This window comes from Gadus macrocephalus, chromosome 21 (assembly GCF_031168955.1).
Source record: "Gadus macrocephalus chromosome 21, ASM3116895v1".
Classification (NCBI taxonomy): domain Eukaryota; kingdom Metazoa; phylum Chordata; class Actinopteri; order Gadiformes; family Gadidae; genus Gadus; species Gadus macrocephalus.
In genome coordinates, this window is record NC_082402.1 from 9,158,600 (window position 1) to 9,179,104 (window position 20,505).

At 40.3% G+C, this 20,505-nt stretch overlaps 2 protein-coding genes across 3 annotated transcripts in view; both read right to left on the reverse strand.

The window, feature by feature from the left end:
- Positions 1-3,639, reverse strand: part of LOC132449500 (uncharacterized) — a 55,829-nt gene extending 52,190 nt beyond the window's left edge. The window contains exons 1-2 of the mRNA XM_060041162.1: positions 3,467-3,639; positions 2,967-3,263 (exon numbers count right to left, since the gene is read on the reverse strand). Coding sequence (XP_059897145.1) covers positions 2,967-3,263; positions 3,467-3,491 — 322 coding nt within the window. The 5' untranslated portion in view covers positions 3,492-3,639. The remainder of the gene's footprint in view (positions 1-2,966; positions 3,264-3,466) is intronic.
- A 5,413-nt stretch (positions 3,640-9,052) lies between these two features.
- On the reverse strand, positions 9,053-16,168 carry LOC132449505 (uncharacterized). Of its 2 annotated transcripts, XM_060041185.1 has the most exons (7): positions 15,714-16,168; positions 15,371-15,436; positions 12,943-13,044; positions 12,456-12,484; positions 11,840-11,905; positions 11,199-11,291; positions 9,053-9,209 (listed from the first exon to the last, which is right to left on the reverse strand). In XM_060041185.1, exons 1-7 carry the CDS (start codon positions 15,805-15,807, stop codon positions 9,057-9,059), a joined length of 603 nt encoding a protein of 200 aa, XP_059897168.1. In that variant the 5' UTR covers positions 15,808-16,168; the 3' UTR covers positions 9,053-9,056. The 2 variants fall into 2 exon arrangements, with proteins under 2 accessions (XP_059897168.1, XP_059897169.1); XM_060041186.1 differs by lacking the exon at positions 15,371-15,436.
- Positions 16,169-20,505: the final 4,337 nt, after the last annotated feature.

Consider the following 20,505-nt stretch of genomic DNA (forward strand, 5'->3'; position numbering starts at 1 on the left):
GTGCGTGCGTGCGTGCGTGCGTGCGTGCGTGCGTGCGTGCGTGCGTGCGTGCGTGCGTGCGTGCGTGCGTGCGTGGTGCGTGCGTGCGTGCGTGCGTGTGTGTGATGAAAGGATGAATAAGTCTCACCTGGTCATGAAGGCCTCCTATGACTGGTAGGGTGTCCCTGATAGAGTTCAGACCCTGCACCCAGTACAGGAACCCAGTTACTCATCAGCTGGTGTCACCAGTGGTGGGGTCCATTTTGTGACCCCAACATATTTTGTGCATCTGCTAATTGTTTATCCCAATCTTCATCTGTTCATGATATTGAAGACCCAGGGAACTTTCCCAAGTTCAACCTTGTAGTAGTTGGATCATGGTTAGGTATGGTGTGTACTTTTAAGATTTTATTGAAAAAAATGTATTAACAATAAGTCATCTCCCACGAACCTAAGTGGGGACCCAGAGGCTGAAAACCCTGGTTTACACAACCTACTGGTTATAACTGACGCTATAATGCAGTAATGATGCTGTTGTAAACTATATTTCTGTAATAACGCTACTTGTTAGAATTATTATTTTGTTATAACAGACTTTGTATATAAATAGGATGATAGAGTAGGCCTGCAAGTCTATTGATTATAGTGACTCAATCCAAAAGCTTCTGGATTTTAACCCCAATGTCTAACTACAAGATGTCAATATCCCTACCTACCCCTTCATTATATTAGTCGATTTGGATTGAAACAGCTGTTTAAATTACTGAAAAGTATGTTCATGCCCATTATCAGATTCTTCATCTCAAAATAACTGTTGCATCTGCAGATGTGTTGTTTGGTCAGCGGTTCCCACGCTGCAGACCTTCATATGTCCAAGCGTAAGGGGAAGTCATTTTTATTTTCGTATCTCGCTGTCAGCGATAGTCAGATTATTAACACTCATGCCTGTGGCCACCTTGAGTTATAATGCTATGTTGTGTAGCATTATAACCACGGAATGCCCCTCTACTAATATTGAGCTAGATGGCTTTAATGCTATTTCTTATTCAACCAAATAGTTAAAGTTTTGTGTTTTAAACTCACAGTGGTTCTGATGTCCTTTGGCCTCTTGTTTCCTGTCAAGAGAAAGCCACAGTGAATGTTTCCATGGTGATATAAACGGTGTGTAGACAGATGTAGACGTGACAACACGATGGTGTCAATGGTCTCCTCTCACCTCTCCTTTTATGCCAGCGAATGAGGAGAACCAGGCCCACGATCAACAGGACCGCTGTACCCAGCGCTACCCCTGCTGCTAACCATGGGTCTATAGGTCCACCTGAACACAGGGAGAGGTTACCTTCCTCTCGTTCAGTCGGCAGTATCTCAGATGAATTAAGAACATGGACATGGACTTATGTTGGAAACCATAGAAAATGACAAAAGGTTAAACAGACATATTATGTACAATATTTGATGATAGAATACAGAATATTATCCTGGTTTTTATAGAGGTTGACTCCAAGGCAAAAAGTTCTGGGTTTGAACCCAAATTTGAACCCCATTTTTTCACTTTTGTGAAAACATGTCCTTTAGAAAATATGCAGATTCGATATCGCACTGCCGTTGCATTTGCAACCTCATTTGACGTGTTGCTGTGGCCATCGGTTATTCGGTTCACATGCGGCCAGACATTCATCTGTCACAGCGTATGGGGAAGTATTTTGTGTGCTGATGAAGTTGTGAAAACGTTGTTAGATTATCAGATCATTAACACACATCCTATGGCCACTATGAGTCAATAGATTGAAATATATACAGCTCACCTTTGCTTCTAATTTAAATATAACGTTATAGCTAAAAACCTCTCGACAATAATCATGTATTTTAATGCAGACTCTGTTTCACTCATTTTTAACAGACAAATAACAGCCTACCACAAGACAAAAAGCACCAACAGTAGGTAAATATAGTTATAGACACCATTTTGAAACATGGCTCCTCAGATGAATTACCTTTCACTGTAGGTGAGGTTGGTGGGGATGTGCTTGTGGTTTTCGTAATGCAAATTGTGCGTATGTATATAGCAGATAAAACATGAGTTCAGATTTGTCTTGTTCCCAGGCTACATCCCACCCAAACTAGTTTGCAGACAGGCTGCAATGGGTGTGGTTAATGAAGCAGGCCTACGTCACTGGCCAGGACTGTGTTCCTGTGAAGATGAAGTAGGAAGTGTGATGGTTTCAAGGTTGACTCCACAGCCTGCCTTAACCCCTACCTGCTCCTTAATGACATGTGTCTGAACTCACAGTTTGTACACCTTGACTAAAGCATCTGCTAAAGTGACTCAATAGAGATTTAGTTATCTCTCATTTAGAAATCATGCAGATTATGTTGCAACACTTGCTCATATGCTTTGCTGTGTTTAGTGGCTCTCGGGTCACACAGACAGATTACCAATGCTGTTTTGTGCCAGGGCAAGTATTTTTGCATGTGGAAGAACGTGGTAAAACTTTGTTGGTGATGCAGTGAGAGATTGTCAGATTGTAAATATAAAAAAAATGTAAGAAAATGTCCACAGTAATATATCTGATATATCCAATGGGAAAGAAAAGAGAAATATGGTATCAGAAACTATCCTAATCACTCTTTTTCAACAACTAAACCAGCTTAAAATATATCCTTTTATAACAGGATGGAGGGTTTTGTTCTGGTGGTGTGTATGTGGGCCAGATATTATACTGATGAATAACTGAAGTCCATGAGGCTTGAAGACTATAAAAACTTAGGAAAGAAATAACGTAAGAAAATGTTGAAAGTAAAAAAGACATCTATTTAAACTGATAAAAGTTAATCTCATAGTCACAGATGATTCTCAAAACTCAATCAGAGGACCCCATATTCAAACATTAATAATTGAAACACCACACAGGTCATATTATTCGCATGGAAGAGTTTTAACCCAACAGTGTTAATTAAGGTTAGTACTTAAGAATATGAATACTCACTCATTAGCTTTAGTTGATGCGTTGCATGATCATACTCTACTCCTGATGATGGAAAGGATCTGCAGGTGTAACGACCTTCATCTTCCTCTCTCAGAGTCTTCACCTCCAGAGAACACTCCTTTGTAACATGTAGTCTTTCTTTCTTGCCTTCAGACTTAAACTTCCCTTCTTCAAATAATGTATCAGTCACATCATTCTTGTAATTGAACAGCCAGGTAATACTGGAACAGTTACTCGGAGCCCCATCACATGATAGAGAGATACAATCTCCAGCTCTGAACTCTGTTCTTCCATGATCTGAGGAGAAAGTTGATAACACTTCATCACATGTGTCATTGATTGGAAGGATATCTGTGAGAGAGAACAATCAGTTATGTAATGATAAGCGGACTATGCACCTTCTCATTTGAATAAATAACTTCAAGTCCATCAAACACCAACACCCACTTATTACTTCACTAGTTTTTACTATCTTGCATATTCAATATTTTTGTCCTTACCTTTGTGTTGCAGAGGAGTGACCATATCTGTCTGTCTGTCTGTCTGTCTGTCTGTCTGTCTGTCTGTCTGTCTGTCTGTCTGTCTGTCTGTCTGTCTGTCTGTCTGTCTGTCTGTCTGTCTGTCTGTCTGTCTCTCTGTGTCTGTCTGTCTGTCTGTCTGTCTGTCTGTCTGTCTGTCTGATAGCTCAAACTACTGCTCACTGTGGAGAGCAAGGCTTCTTATAGCGAGTGTTCTCTCACTTCCTCAAACCTCCAACACTTTGCTCTGCTCTTTTTTCACATGAGAGATTATCTAGTACAGACATGGACTGTGGAAACAGATCATAAAGTACATTCTGAAGATAAACTTATTTGGGCATGTCATAACATTTCCTATTTGTTTAATGACATGTAATCAGTGATAGGAGAATACAATGGTTTTCCTTTCCTAGCACTAAGTAGCATAGGAAGTAGCCTACATGTGAAACACTTTGCCTCTGATCTCAAACCATTGAGTTGTATCGTTTTTTATATCAGTTCCATTTCATGACCAAATGATAACATAGAGCAAAATGGTGAGGAGAAGGCCTATTGTATTTTGTTCATTGTGTTTGAAAATTTGGAAGAGAAAATATTAATTTCTATTGGTCATCTCAAATAGTCCTACACAAAACTGTTGATACAGAAAGCATCTGTATTAAACATGAGTAGGACTGAATATGTTTTATCTGGAATAAAGTGGAATCACACATGGAAGTATTAACAATTAAAAGAAGAATAAAAAAAAAATAGCATTAAAATAACAAAACAAATAAGATATAAAAAAACATACAACAAAGAAACCATAAAAAATAGGTATAAATAAGATGCAGTGATATTTAAAACTAAGCTAAAACATTGGAGTACCTTATGAGAGCAATACAAAAAGATACAGAGAAGATCCACTTCAAAGAAATCATAGATAGTCCACATCAAGTAGGTTGGTTATTATTGTTTTCTATTGGTCCAGTGGAATTAATGTCTCTAGTCTCAGGTTTTATTGTTATTTATTCCTGGGTTATGTAGCACAGAATTTAATCTGTTACTTCTAGTTCGGTATTTTCTAGGTGCATCCAGACCTAGCCAGCTAGTGACTAAGCCCCTTCTTCACCGACAGTACCAGCTCAACTCGACTCGGCCCGCCTTTTACTGCTTGAGTAGAGAACTGTCTTTTGTTGAGGATTGCACTCATTGGATTGATGAGACCTAGAAGTCTCAAACAGAGGAACGGAGGAACGAAGGAAAACGGAGGAATGTTGATTGTAATAATCTTAAAACAGATATGGTTTCGTCTCATGCTGTTTCCCCCTCCCTGCCAGAACCCGGTCTCTGACCCCCAGTGTTAGCTGAAGACACCTTTCCCCTTTCCTCACGCCCCTCCCTGACAGATCTCTGACCCCCACTTTTAGTTGATGATGTGTATCCACTTTCCTCCTGGTATTAATCCCCCTCCCTGCCAACCATCGGTCTCTATCCCTCCACTACACCTGAGGAGTTGATCAAACAATTGATGTGTTTTCACCTTCATCCTGTCCTCCTCCTCCTCCCTGCTAGACCTCTGTCTCCAACCCCAAATGGCCCTCCCCTTGTCTCACAGCCCAACGACAGATCCCCCTCAGACCAACAGGTCTGGGGCCCACTCTGCCCAGGTATCACACCTCGACAATTGTTCAACCTAGAGAGGGGGTAGGCGGTTTGTGATTGGCTTTATTGAATAACGGTAACCCAATAGGTATCAGTGGGTACACCTTTTTGTATTTGGGTAATGATTGGCGGCAACGGCTAGCCCCGCCTTTGTCATGTGCTTTGATATACTTATTGTGATGAATTTGGAAGAAGAATGGGAGAATAATAATAGGAGAGCACAAAGGGTTAACACGCAGAAAGAGAGAAGTTAGGTATCCATGAAGGATTCTGTGTTTTTTGGGGTATCCTGTGTGAGCAGGATACTGGATATTGATCAATAATTTTCAACCAACTATGAAATAAGTGTCCATCCATACATTTGACGCATTTGGAAGTGTTATACGGGGGATGCACTCATATTCAAGATCTTCTTACAGTGACCTTTAATATAATTCTCACCAAATACTTTTCTAAAATGTGAGACTACATTATGCCAAAACAGAAGATGGTGTCATGTAGAAGCAGCTCAACAAATGAATGAAGCATGAACTAAAACCTCAGATTCAAATCTTGCTTAACATACATTTACACACGGTAAACGTAACATAACATAACATAATGCAGTCCTTTTGATGTCTCACTGTAGCCATGGATGTTTAAAGAGGACCTATTATACTACTTTTCTGGTCTTCATTTCTTATTATTGACTCCTATAGCGCAACCTGACACGAATCACAGCACAAAAAACTGTCGATTTTCGGGAAACTCTTCCTCTCATCTGGGCGCTTTCAGCATTCTCTGTCAACGCTCGGTTTCGTCCTTCTCCGCCCCCTCGCCTCCCTCCTGCCAACCCAACTCCGTTGTGATTGGTTACCTTCCTTGAAGCGCGCGAGCGCGGGCAGATTTGACCAGGCATATGGGGGCGGGGCAGGAGTGCCTCTACGTAGATGATTTCCCGGAAATGTGAACAAGTGAATCGCAAACGTTGTCCCGAGTGTTTAGCGCTCTGCACAGCCACCCCAGACTGTCAGCAGGGAATACGTCGAAATGCATGTACGTCATTATTTGACACTTTAGTATGGTTAAACATGACTATCAATCATTATAACAACGTTTATAGGTCATAAAAGTCGAAAAAGCATAATAGGTCCCCTTTAATAAGAACAGTTCTAGGCCTACTTTTTCACATTCCCCGTCAGTTTAGCCTATGGCGCCCTCTAAAGGCTGTCTAAATACTAGCCCTTTGATGACACCAGAGGGGAAATTTGTTTAATTTATGTTTAACTTTAATAAACATTGGAAATTAGTTTTTTCTTGTAATTAATTGTAATTTACTTGATGAAAAAGCATTCATCAATTATTCATAAAAAAAAGATGTTTTTAGACCTGAAGGTAAATATTGATAATGGACAGTTTTCTATATTTTTATAGATTCATAATTTCTTCTGCTGTTTGCTGCTGCTGGCTTTGCTTCATCACATCCTAATCTGTAGACCTTTGGTCATTTTGCCCATCAGGGGCAGTGCTGTACCCAGCCTTGACTCCCAACTCTAACCCCTGGGACGGTGGTTCTGTAGCAGCTCAGCTGCAACACAGGAAGAGTTCAGGTTAAGAGTTTCATTCGTGGGCGGCAGCAGCTCAGCAGGTAGAGCAGGTCCTATGGAGACTGGAGGGTTGCTGGTTTGAGCCCCTGCTCCTCCAGGCTCAGTGATGAGGTCTCCCTGAGCAAGACCCCTGACCCAACCCTAACTGCTCCACCACAAGCTGGCTGTTCCCTTGATGGTTGACATGAATGTATGAATGGCTGAATGTGGTCCCATTGTGAAGCACCTTGAGCAGCCGTAGATTCGGAAAGCATCATAAAAATCAGCCCATTTTCAGATTCATTAAAAACCTACAAGGCTTTATGTAATTGATGGTAAAAATGAAATTTCTATATATAAATAATAGGAAGCTAGAATACGAGATAGTCGCTGATTATGGAGTCCTAATCACAAGACTAGGTTCTGGGCAAAAGGGTCCAATGTCAAACTGCACGAAGCGTATATCTCTACCTGCTCCTTAATAATGTATCTGAATTCACTCTTCCTCACTTTGGATAAAGGCAGCTGCTAGAATGACTAAAGAGTAATATGGTTGAAGCTATGTGGTGTTTAGAAATGATGCATTAGATCCGGCCTCTCAACACAGCCGTCTGTAGAGGCGCTGCTGTGGTCCGTGGTTCCAGGCTGCACCATGGAACCAATCCTCTCTGTCACGGCATTAGAGGAAGCATATAATTGTGTGCTGAAAAGGCTCTTGCAAATACTTTTGTGTCAGACATTGTCCGATTATGATCACACATTCAAGTGACCACTATGAACACTACAAAAGTTCACAGAGTAACACAAATAGACATAAATATAAAATCTAACATTTTGTGTCATGAGGATGAAATGAACACCCAGGCACCCGGGCTCACGTTCCTACAGTGTCACACTTCACTCAGAGTCACTATTTACTCAATTTAGATTCTAATTGAAATACAATGACTAAAACCTCCTAACCTCTTAAAAAATGCCGCAAAAACTAATTGCAGCACTAAATGCAAGTTTCATGATTTACAATTATTTATTTTTTTCTAGGCCCTGGCACGTATTAAAGGGGAGTAGTCTTTCTTCAGACAAGTTACAGACTGACAATAAAGTACTTTGAGAATTCATACACTTCATACACAACAACATTTCTGAGTAGTTTGTAATGACATGTGATCAATGAAATAGAAGATGCATAATGTTGTCGATGCTTTGTTTGCTGGGTGCATAATTGACAAAGTTTTAAAAGTCTAATTTTATTGAACTGAAGAGGAAAAATCAGTTGGCCTATACTCGGTTACCACTTCATCTTAGATTATAACAATCCAAGATCTATGGTTCGCTTATTCTAGTGCTGAATAGCATAAGAAATAGCTTACATGTGAAACACTTTATCTTTGATCTGAAAGCAATGGTTTTGTCATGGTCTGTGTCGTGTTTTGGTGTGTTTCCCTGTGTTTCCCTCCTGTGTTGATTACTGCTCCCTCCCCTAATGTGTCTCATCTGTTCCTCGTTGCGTGTCTTTTGTTTGGTATTTAAGCCCTTGTCTTTCCTTTGTTCCTTGTGCTGTCATTGTGGTTTGTTGGTCCTGCGTGTTATCTGTAGTTACCTGTGTTCCCTTGCGCCTTGCCTTTTGGCAGAAATAAAGTGCAGTTTTTGTTACCCGTCTGCATCTGGGTCCTACCTGCCTGCCTGCACCCACAACCTTAACAGGTTTGCCTCTTTTTGTCAATTATATTTGGCTCTCCTCATCCATGCTTGACCAAGATGTAAAATCAGAAGCTTTTATATTTCTGTTAAATCTCATTATGAATTTAAAACGCAAAATGGAGATATCAGAATATTTTTATTGCACAGTTAAAAGTACATCTCATTTACATTTGTAGCCTATATATCTGACGCATAACAGAATATGGTGTTTGATAGAACAAGAAAAATTGTAAATGCAAGAGCTTTAAAATAGTATTATTATTTTATAATTAACCTCACCAATAATGTTGGCTAAAAACCTTTGTGTGGTCTGTTTATTATTTTTCATATATTCTGTTTGGTCTCTGGCGTCCTGTCAAGGACAACATATCAACTCATTTGAAAAACATGTTCCCATCACTTACATTTATGAGAAAACGCATTCAGCAATTATTGCTCCATGGATTTTGTATTAATTTCATTATTTTCGTTGAGTATAAATGTCATGTCATGTATGTACAGCCCAACCGGTGTTAAGGACTACCGAGTGTAGACCTACTGCTTGTTGTGTAGGCCTAAATGCTTGTTTAAGGACCAAGGGAATCAACATTTGTTCAGTCGGTTATAATACATCTGAACACAACAACAACCAGCTATAGCTCCGACCACTTCCCCCTGCTTCCTCACGTGTTATCCAGACGTTTGTCATTTTGACAGTTGGTGGACGGTGAGAAAATGGACGCCCCTGTGTCTGCAGTGTCCCCAACACATCTGGGAGGGGCCCTCAGGTTTTCATAGGTAGCCGCATCGCTAAGTTCACCAGGATCCTCTTGGTCCTGTAAGAACCAAAATATATATTATTAATTGAATCTCAATGAAATGTCCCTTGCATTATACGTATACGTTTACAACGTATTTCCTCATTTGTTTAACCCATTTAGGCCTAAAGCGCCTGGAAAAAATGCCTGTAAAACCTATAGGCGATTTCAGAAAAGCCCCCAAAACCTGAAGTTTTTCTAGAAATTCAGCAATTGTGTCAACGCCTACTAAATTACTGATTTCTCAGCCCCTGTAACAGATAGGAACACAATTCAAAAAGTATTTGAGAGCTGACACCTGTGGCTTTCATGGGAAATTTGAGTTTTTATTTACAAATATTTACAATATTTACATACAGGTAGAAAAGTAAATAAAAAAGTAAAAAAATATGTAAAAGTGCAGGAACAGCACAAAACTGTAAAAAAAATAAAGTATAATAAAGTGAAATAAGTATATAAGAAAGTAATAAAGTATATAATAACAAACATGGGAAGGGGAACAGACTGGGACTAAAACTGTAAACAGTCTGCGTTTTAAATTACATGCACTTGTATGTGATGACTACTGAATAAAAGTATTATGCATAATACAAATACAATTGCATTCCATCCTAAGAAGTAGCGTAATTAAAAGATACAGGCTATAATTTGGGAATGTATAGTAGCCTTGGCCTTATTGTTCTGGAGATCGCAGTTAGGTGTGAAATCCAAAGAAGCTCTATTCTTTGGAAGAGCCTTGAACATCCTGCATACGGGCCCGTCGTTGCCTTGTTACGCCACTGGTGGTGACATTCCAGAGAAGCTTATCTGGTTTTACGGGTGCTTTACGCATCTCCGGGACAGTAATACATCTCTTACATATAAACTGTCGTCATTTCTTATTACAGCATCATCACAATCAATAAGTATTACTATTGATAAGTATAAGTGACATTCCAGAGAAGCTTATCTGGTTTTACGCACCCGGGTGCTTTACGCATCTCCGGGACAGTAATACATCTCTTACATATAAACTGTAGTAATTACTTATTACAGCATCATCCCAATCAATAAGTATTACTATTGTCCTTGCCTCCAGATGGCCGCAAATCTGTCCCGGGACATATTTCTGGCGAATTGCGTCCGAAAGAGATTCTTACTCTGTCGCCAGTAATCTCTTCGCACCGGCAACACAAGCAGCCCCATTCCCATAGCCCCATTCCATACTTCTTCTTCCTCGTCGTCATTCACGAACATGTGCCTTAACCATAATTCCCGGTCAATCGGTTCGTATTCGTCATCAAAGGACTCGGCCTCATCAACATCTTCGAAGCCGAGAAACTCGAAATCGCTACCGTCAGAAAAGTCTTCAGTCTCAAATTCCGCCATACTTGCTTGAAGAAATTTCTGAACTAAACTCACGAGGAACAAGTTGACACCTATATGTGTCTATTCTGATGCATTTCATTGACCCAGAGGCCGACACTTTGGGCAAAAACCCCCCTTTTACAGAAAAACGACGCAAACGCTTTCCCGTCCTTAAAGGTAGAATGACGCAACAGCGCCCCCGGCTTTAAAGGTAGAACAGCGGCAATGCTTTCCCGGCTTAAATGGGTTAATAAATGTTGGTAAAAGTGTGTACCAACAGAGAATTAAACAGACATAAACAGACAATAGTAGGCTATTACCCACACAAGAAAACAGTCGCTCAAACACTGTCCTCAAAGCTACTCCCGCTGCTTTCTGCTCCCTCTTTGAGCCATACTTTATGAAAGTTAACTGGTGTTGACTGGTGTGACACAGACTTGTACCCATACAATTTATTCACCAATTTACACATTTCATGATATGGAAAATTATATTTTATTAGAGAAGCCAAGCCAGGAACATTTCATGGAGATTCAGATTGAAATGTAAACCTTTTAAATGTTGCTCTGTTGACTCCCCCCCCCCCCCCCCCCCAACCTTCTCTGTGTCTCAGGTCCATGTGTGACCTGTGAGGTGGGCGTGGCTGAGTCTAATGTTTACCTGTGCTGAGCCTACGGCCCTCTGCCCACCACGCTGGACCACAGAGGGGCCCCTGGGAGCCCAGTCCAGGTCCATATCCACAGTGTGCTGCTGCTACACATTCACATGAGATAAGATGAACCCCTTTAATCCCACAGGGGAGGAACTAGAGATAAAAACCTTTAAATAAGAATATAAAACAGAAAGATAGACAGAAAGTAGATCTTATACACACAATAACATTAGGGTAATTAATGTGTGTTGCTGGTACACATTAACATAAGAAAAGATAAAGTGTACTTCATTAATCCAAGGTGGGAAATAAGGGAGACTCAGCAGAAAGTACAGAGATTAGAATAAAAAACTCAACAATAAAAACTATGGAAAAATAGACAGAGGGTATATATTTTATGTATCTATATATAAACATTTATATTTCAATTTGGATACGATGAACTATAATTGCATTAATTTAAAAAAATAATAATAATCAATTCAAAGAAACCAGACATTAAGATGTGCATGTGAGATGCATTCAATTTGACAATTACAGGACTGTGTGTGTGTGTGTGTGTGTGTGTGTGTGTGTGTGTGTGTGTGTGTGTGTGTGTGTGTGTGTGTGTGTGTGTGTGTGTGTGTGTGTGTGTGTGTGTGTGTGTCACCTGGTCAATGGCCCCTGGGCCGAGGCGTTCTCTGGCTGGCGGGGCGTCGCTGGCAGAGTTCAGACCCTGCACCAACACAGTCATCAGTTACTGCTGCTCACATCCCTCTAGCAGCCACCGCCCTCCAAAGGGACCGACCCTCTACAGCTATCACTGCAACGCATCAACATTAGAGCAGCTACAGGAAACTGTGCTACGGCACCTACAGCTTAAAAATAGACTAGACAGAGTTCAGAGTAGCCAATCAGATGGAGATCATTCTTAAGTGGTAGTTTAATATATCACATTTCAAAGGGTTTTCTAAATCCCAAAACAACTCAACAAAGTGCATTGTAGACTGCAGAGCTGCTCGATAATCTCAAATCAGCAGTAGTCTCTTCCTTTTATATTGCTAAGCCTCATTAAACACCCCACCCTCCTTTACTGCAACATTTTAAATGTTATTATTACTAACATGTAGTTAAAATGGAAGCAGCCTCTGCTAACATTGAGCTGCTTAGTGTGGATCGTTGTAATTTTCTCCACTTGTTGAGCAACACAGTAAATAGAGAACAAGTCAACCTGGCCACGAACACAACCCGTTACTGTAATTCATCCTCTTTGGTCTTTAACTCACAATGCACTCTTCTGTTGCCGCCTTGTTACCTGGTGGAGAGAAAGCCCCAGTCAGTGTTTCCATGGCAATATAAACAGGTGTGAAGATGGAGACGTGACCACAAGTCAAGTAAAGACTATTAGTAAAGCCCTCAACTCAGTTAAAGTCCCAAAGGCCTTCACAGACCCACACTATATAAGACACCCCCTCACCCCAAGGACTAGACTTTAAGCCTTCTGGAGGACAAGGAAAACGGCACAACACAGAAATAGGTGCTGCCTTTTTGATGCAAAGTCTCTTTAAGACTCTAAATATCCAAGATCTATTTAGCCTTGAGATGGAACACACATGAGGTCTTAAACCCTCTCTCTCTCTCCCCTCTCTCTCTCTCTCCCCTCTCTCTCCCCCCCCCCCCTCTCTCTCTCTCTCTCTCTCTTCCCCCCGCTCTCACTCTCGCTCTCTCTCTCTCTCTCTTCCCCCCCCCCCCCCTCTCTCTCTCTCTCCTCACCTCTGGTTCTCCACCAGCCAATGAGGCGGAGCAGAACCACCAGGGTCAGGACGGAGAAGCCCAGCAGCACCAGGACCCGCAGCAGGACCCCCGCTGTAGGAGCTGCAAGAGATCACACCGACCTCCATGAGCTGATGGTACAACGCCTTGAGTGGTTACAGAGGGTGTTGGAGGCCATTTACCATTATAACAACCAACATGGGGTTATGTCTGGAACCACAGAACATTAAACAGACTTTATATATAAATGATAGGATGAAAGAGAGTAGGATGGTCTAACTAAGTGTACATATCTGGCCATGGTCTGCTATTCAAAATGACTAAAGGTTAAAACCGACACACTATAGAAACGATTTGATGATAGAACACAGAATATGATCCTAGTTTTAGAGGTTGACTCCCAGCCAAAAGGTTCTGGGTTTGAACCCCAGTTTGACAACACATTTTCAGTTCTGAGCACATTTTCACTTTTGTGAAGATGTTTATGTTCATGTCCTTTAGAAAAGATGCTGATTCGATATCTCACAGCCATTTCATTTGCAGACGTGTGGCCATCGGTTCACATGCGGCCAGACATTCATCTGTCAACGCGTATGGGGAAGTATTTTGTGTGCTGATGAAGTTGTGAAAACGTTGTGTTAGATTATCAGATCATTCACACACATCCTATGGCCACTATGAGTCAATAGATGTAAATATATACAGCTCACTTTGGTTTCTAATTGAACTATAGCCTAATAACTAAAAACCTCCTTACTATAGGAAAATGTTTCATAACCATTGAAACAATAATCATGTATTTTAATGCAGATTCAGCCTCACTTATTTTTAACAGCAAAATAATAGCCTACCACAAGAGAAATAGCAGCACTAACTGGCAGTGACCCAATTGACTGACCTCCACTACCAAGTCCTCAGAGTTACATGATAGATAAAGAAACCATTTTGAAACATGGCTCCTCAAGATAGAGATGAAACACCTTTCACTGTAGTTGAGGTTGGTTGGGATGTGCTTGTGGTTTTCGCTAATGCAAATTGTGCATATGTGAATGGCAAATAAAACATGAGCTCAGACTCGTCTTGTTCCCAGGCTACATCCCACCCAAACTAGTGTGCAGACAGGCTGCAATGGTTGTGGTTAATGAAGCAGGCCTACGTCACTGGCCAGCGCTGTGATCCTGTGAACATGAAGTAGGAAGTGTGATGGTTTCATAGGGTTGTCTGTGGTGATGGTCGGACCGTTATAACACATATGTTGATGATTTACATGACCTAAATCCACAGATTAAGAAAGAACACCATTTTGAAACACAAGATGAAACACGAGATGAAATACCGTTGGGTGTACGTGGTGTTGATGTTGATGGGGGCCTTGATGTTGGGCTGCTGCTGGCGGCTCCTTGTGGATTAAACATCAACGACAGAACAAAGAGAAACATGGAACAAGTCGTCTGCTACTTGTTGAGGTGTTTGACTCCCAGATAGATTGGTTGTGGGTTCTTGAGGAAAAACTACTTTGATCCTTTGTGGTATGGTCGTCTCGTGCTAGGTATAACTAGGAGAGTGGTAAATGTTCAACACATGGTTTATTCTAACAGTGGCACAAGGTAAACAGGCTTGCGTTCTGGAGGTGGTTCATGAAGCATCTCACGAACACGGGTAAATAAACCGTTATATTGGGAGGGGGCGGAGCGGTTCAATTTGGTTTTATGCAAGGGAATGTATTTTAGCATGCAGAGGAAAGTGGGAAAACTTTTGTTGGTGATGCAGTGAGATTGTTAGAACACATACCCAGGTCCGTAGTGTTTACATGTTAATGAATTTGGTTTTGTCTCTGGCTTAACTATGATAACTCAAAACCTCTTAACCATATCAAAACACTTATCAACTCAGCCATCGCTTGATGCAGAGTGTGTATCCAGCCTGACTCAGGCCCCTGCAGACATGTTGTTGTGGTTAATAAAGTACATCTCTGACCAGCTCTGTGTTTCTGTGAAACAGAGGCAGGAAGCGTGATGGTTTACTAGTGTTGGTTGTGCTGATTGTTAGATAGACATAACTTGATGCTTCAAGTCCTCAGAGTTACATGATAGATTTAGACACCATTTTGAAACATGGCTCCACACAATAGAGATTAAATAACTTTCACTGGTGTAGTGGTTGGTTTGGATGTGCTTGTGCAAGTTGTGTTTGCTACTCCATATGCCAAAAGCAATGACAAAACAAAGAGAAACATGGAATTAATAAATTAGTACATCTCTGGCCAGCTCTGTGTTTCTGTGTAACAGAAGTAGGAAGTGTGATGGGTTGCTAGTGTTGGTTGTGGTGAAGTTAGATAGTTAGAAGACATAACTTGATGCTACAAGTCCACAGAGTAACAGGGATAGATAGAAACACACCATTTTAAACCATGACAGTGATAGAATACCGTTCAGTGTGTGTGTGGTTGGTGTTGATGTTGAGGGCCTTGCTGCTGGGCTGCTGCTGGCTGCTCCTTGTGGATTAAAATCAATGGAAAAGAGGAACATTACTCACTCCTTATAACAAATATGCTTTAAAATATCATTTTAGACAAGCGTTGAGTTTTATCAAGGTTTTCACTTATAACGGGAGAATGTGTGATTGTTTCACCATACTTTAGTGGAGATGTCAGAGATGTTACAGGTTCCTCATGGTAGGCCTCTCGTACCTCCACTACCAAGTCCTCAGAGTTACATGATGGATAAAGACACCGTTTAGAAACATGGCTCCACATGATAGAGATGAGTTACCTTTCACTGGTGTAGTGGTTGGTTTGGATGTGCTTGTGCAAGTTGTGTTCGCTACTCCATGTGGCAAAGGCACTGACAAAACAAAGAGAAACATGGAATAAGTAAACCATCACAATAACTCTTTCCAACAAATTAATTAAAAAAAACATTTGAGACAAGGGATGGGAGTTTTTTCCTGCTGATTGTGTGTGTGGGCCAGATTTTTTTTCTGATTCATAAATGATGTTTATGTCTTAAATGTAACTAAACAAACAAACAAAACCACAAAAAATAAGATATATCTACAGTTATAACTGACGATTTTGGGATGTTCTCATCATATTTGGTGGTGATAATGTCAAAGATTATCATGTTCTTAATGCTGGCATGCATTCATTGATTCATCCACTACCAAAGCATCAGAGTTACATGACAGATAAAGACACTATTCTGAAACATGGCTCCACATGATAAGAGATAAAATACCTTTCACTTCTGTTTGTGCTTGCTGCTCAATGTGGATTAAAAGCAAAGACAGAACAAAGACCAACATGGAATTACTAAACATACATATAATGTAAGAAATTGTCTACAGTCATACTGTATTAGAAACTATCTTGATCACTCTTTACAACAACTACACCAGCTTCAAATATATCCTTTCATAACAGGGTGGAGGGTTTTGTTCTGGTGGTGTGTCTGTGGGCCAGATATTATACTGATGAATAACTGAAGACCATGAGACTTGAAGACTATAAAAATGTAACAAACAAATGAATGTAAGAAAATGTCTACAGTAATGAAGACATCTAATTAAACTGTTAAAAGTTAATCTCATCGTCACACAGGATTCTCAAATCTCAATCAGAGGATCCATGACACTATATTCAAATATGAATAATTGAAACACTACACACGTCATATTTTTCCCAAAGTGTTTTAACCCAAAATGGTTAATTTAGGAGAGTACATAAAAATATAAATACTTACTTATTAGTTTTACTTCATGCTGTGTATGATCAATGTATCCTCCTGATGATGGGAACTCTCTGCAGGTGTAAACACCTTCATCTTCCTTTACCAACTTCTTTACCTCCAGAGAACACTCTTTTGTAACATGTAGTTTTCCTTCCTTGGATTCAGAATGAACATTCCCTTTTGCAACCAATTCTACAGTACCCTTTTTGTCGTGACTGAAATTCCAGGTAATATGGGAACAGTCACTCCGAGCCCCGCATGATAGAGAGACACAATCTCCAGCTACTAACTCTGTTCTTCCATGATCTGAGGAGAAAGTTACTTTGTTACATTCTTCATTGATTGGAAGGATATCTGTTAGAGAGAACAATCAGTTATGTAATGTTTAGCAAACTATACACCTTTTGATTTGAATAAATAACTTTAAGGCCATCAAACACAAACACCCACTGATAACTTTGCTAGTTTTTATTATCTTGTTTATTTAAAGTCCTTACCTTTGTATGACGGAGAAGCAGCCATATCTGTCTATCTGTATGTCTGTCTTTCTGTCTGTCTGATAGCTCAAACTACTGCTCACTGTGGAGAGCAAGGCTTCTTATAGTGTTCTCTCACTTCCTCAAACCTCCAACACTTTACTCTCCTCTTTTTTCACATGAGAGATTACCTGGTACAGACATGAACCATAAAAACATATCAGTAAATTGTGAAGGTGGACTTATTTGGGTATATAATAACATATCCTATTTGTTTGTAATAACGTCTAATCAGTGATAGAAAAATACGATGGTTTACCTTTGCTAGCCCTTAATGGCCTAAAAAGTAGCATGTGAAACACTTTTCCTCTGATCTCAAACTATTGGGTTGTATTTATCGTCTATTTTTATTGAATGAACAGTTCAATTTCACAACGATTGTACAACATGAACATTATGCAAAATGGTGAGGAGCAGGCCTATTGTATTATTTAAATTTTTAATTTTGTTAAAATGTGGAAGTGGTAAACAGGTAAACAACAGGAAATTATATATTTTTAATCGCTCATCACAAACCTAAGAAGAAATCAGGTTTCTCAAGTCAACGTTGACACAGGCGTTACCTTACAGAGATATTTAATATAAAGCTCACCAAATACACTCATATATACTCGACATAATGCCAAAACAGAAAAATGTGTCAAGCAACTTAAATATAAAAAAGCATGAGCTAAAACCTCAGATTTGCACCCCTAACTTTAAACACATTTACACATAAACTTACCATTCCTTTTAATACGGTCTCACTGTAGCCAGGGATGTTTAATAAGAACAGTTCTAGGCCGACTTTTTTACATTACCCATCAGTTTAGTCTCTGACGCCCTCTAAAGGCTGTCTAAATACTAGCAATTTCATAAGATATGAAGCCTCCTTCATCGATACGAGACCGTAAATATTTGCAATTTATGATTAAATGTAATAAACTTTGGTAATTTGTGATTACCGGTAATTAATTGTACATCACTTTTCCCTCTGATAACCCTCATGTGAAAGAGCATTCAGCAATTATTGATAAAAAAAAATGTGTTTCCATCTGAAGGTAAATATGGATTATGGACAATAACAGTTTTTTATCTTTTTATATATTCATCATTTCTACTGCTGGCTGCTGCTGCTGGCTATGTTTCATCCCGTACACATCTGAAGTCGTTTTGTTATTAGCTTGTTGGTTGACGGTGGCGTCCACATCACCAGCCTTCTCTCCACATCTGGGAGAGGCCCTCACTGAGGAGTAGGTCACTGCATTGCTGGAACCGTCCTCAACCTAAAGGGTGGCATGGAAGGCGTATGTTGGACCTCCGCCCTGATCTCCGTCCACACTGAGATACTGTGACACGGTCAGGAGTTGTGGAGTTAGACGCATTAGATTCATATACCATAGTTATTGTATTATGCTCAATTAAATTACTTTCACCCCCTTTTTATTAATATATGCCGCATCTTTATGCCATGTCATAATTACATGGATAAATTGTGTGTGTGTGTGTGTGTGTGTGTGTGTGTGTGTGTGTGTGTGTGTGTGTGTGTGTGTGTGTGTGTGTGTGTGTGTGTGTGTGTGTGTGTGTGTGTGTGTGTGTGTGTGTGATAAAAGGATGAATAAGTCTCACCTGGTCATGAAGGCCTCCTATGACTGGTAGGGTGTCCCTGATAGAGTTCAGACCCTGCACCCAGTACAGGAACCCAGTTACTCATCAGCTGGTCTCACCAGTGGTGGGGTCCCCAACAGCTTTTGGCCAATGACCCCATTTTTAGATCAGAACCATTTTGTGACCCCAACACATTTTATGCGTCTGCTAACTCTTTATCCCAATCAACATCTTTTCATCATATGGAAGTCCCAGTGGATTTTCCTTGTAGTAATTTCCTACAAGGTTGGTTATGTTTGGTGTGTATATATGGTTATGTATGGTGTGTATATTTTTTATTTTATAATAAAATATGTATTAAATATAAGTCATCTCCCACAACCCCAAGTGGGGACCGACCCCGAGGCTGAAAACCCTGGTTTACACAACCCAGTGGTGATAATAACTGACGCTATAATGCAGTAATGATGCTGTTGTAAACTATATTGTTGTATTAATGCCATTTGTTAGCATTATTATTTTGTTATAAGCAGACTTTCTATATAACTAGGATGATAGAATAGGCCTGCAAGATAGTCTAGTGATTATGGTGACTTCCAGCCAAAAGCTTCTGGATTTTAACCCCAATGTCTAACTATAAGAGGACAATATCCCTACCTACCCCTTAATTATCTCAGTCGCTTTGGATTGAAACAGCTGTTTAAATGACTGAAAGTAAGTTCATGTCCTTTATAAATGATTCAGATTCTTCATCTCAACACAGCCGTGCTGCAGATGTGTTGTTTGGTCAGTGGTTCCCACGCTGCAGACCTTCATGTGTCAAAGCGTAAGGGGAAGTCATTTTATTTTTGTACCTCGCGGTCAGCGATAGTCAGATTATTAACACTCATGCCTGAGGCCCCCTTGAGTTATAATGCTACATTGTGTAGCATTATAACCACGGAATGCCCCTCTACTAATATTGAGCTGTATGGTTTTAATGCTATTTCTTATTCAACCAAATAGTTTAAGTTTTGTGTTTTAAACTCACAATGGTTGTGGTGTCCTTTGGCCTCTTGTTTCCTGTGAAGAGAAAGCCACAGTGAACATTTCCATGGCGATATAAACGGTGTGTAGACAGATGTAGACGTGACAACATGATGGTGTCAATGGTCTCCTCTCACCTCTCCTTTTATGCCAGCGAATGAGGAGAACCAGGCCCACGATCAACAGGACCGCTGTACCCAGCGCTACCCCTGCAGCTAACCCTGGGTCTATAGGTCCACCTGAACACAGGAAGAGGTTACCTTCCTCTGGTTCATAGTCGGCAGGATCTCAGATGAATTAAGAGCCTACATGGGTAGACCTATTTTGGAAACCATAGAAAAGACTAAAGGTTAAACAGACATACGCACAATATTTGATGATAGAATACAGAAAATTATCCTAGTTTTTATAGAGGTTGACCCAAATTTGAACCCCACGTTTTCACCTTTATGAACATGTGTACGTTCATGTCCTTCGATATCTCACAGCCGTTTCATTTGCAGACGTGTTGCTGTGGCCATCGGTTCACATGCGGCTGGACATTCATCTCTGTCACAGCGTATGGGGAAGCATTTTATTTTTGTCTGTCTGTCAGATGACTCAAACTACTGCTCACTGTGGACAGCAAGGCTTCTTATAGCGAGTGTTCTCTCACTTCCTCAAACCTCTTTACTCTCCTCCTTTTT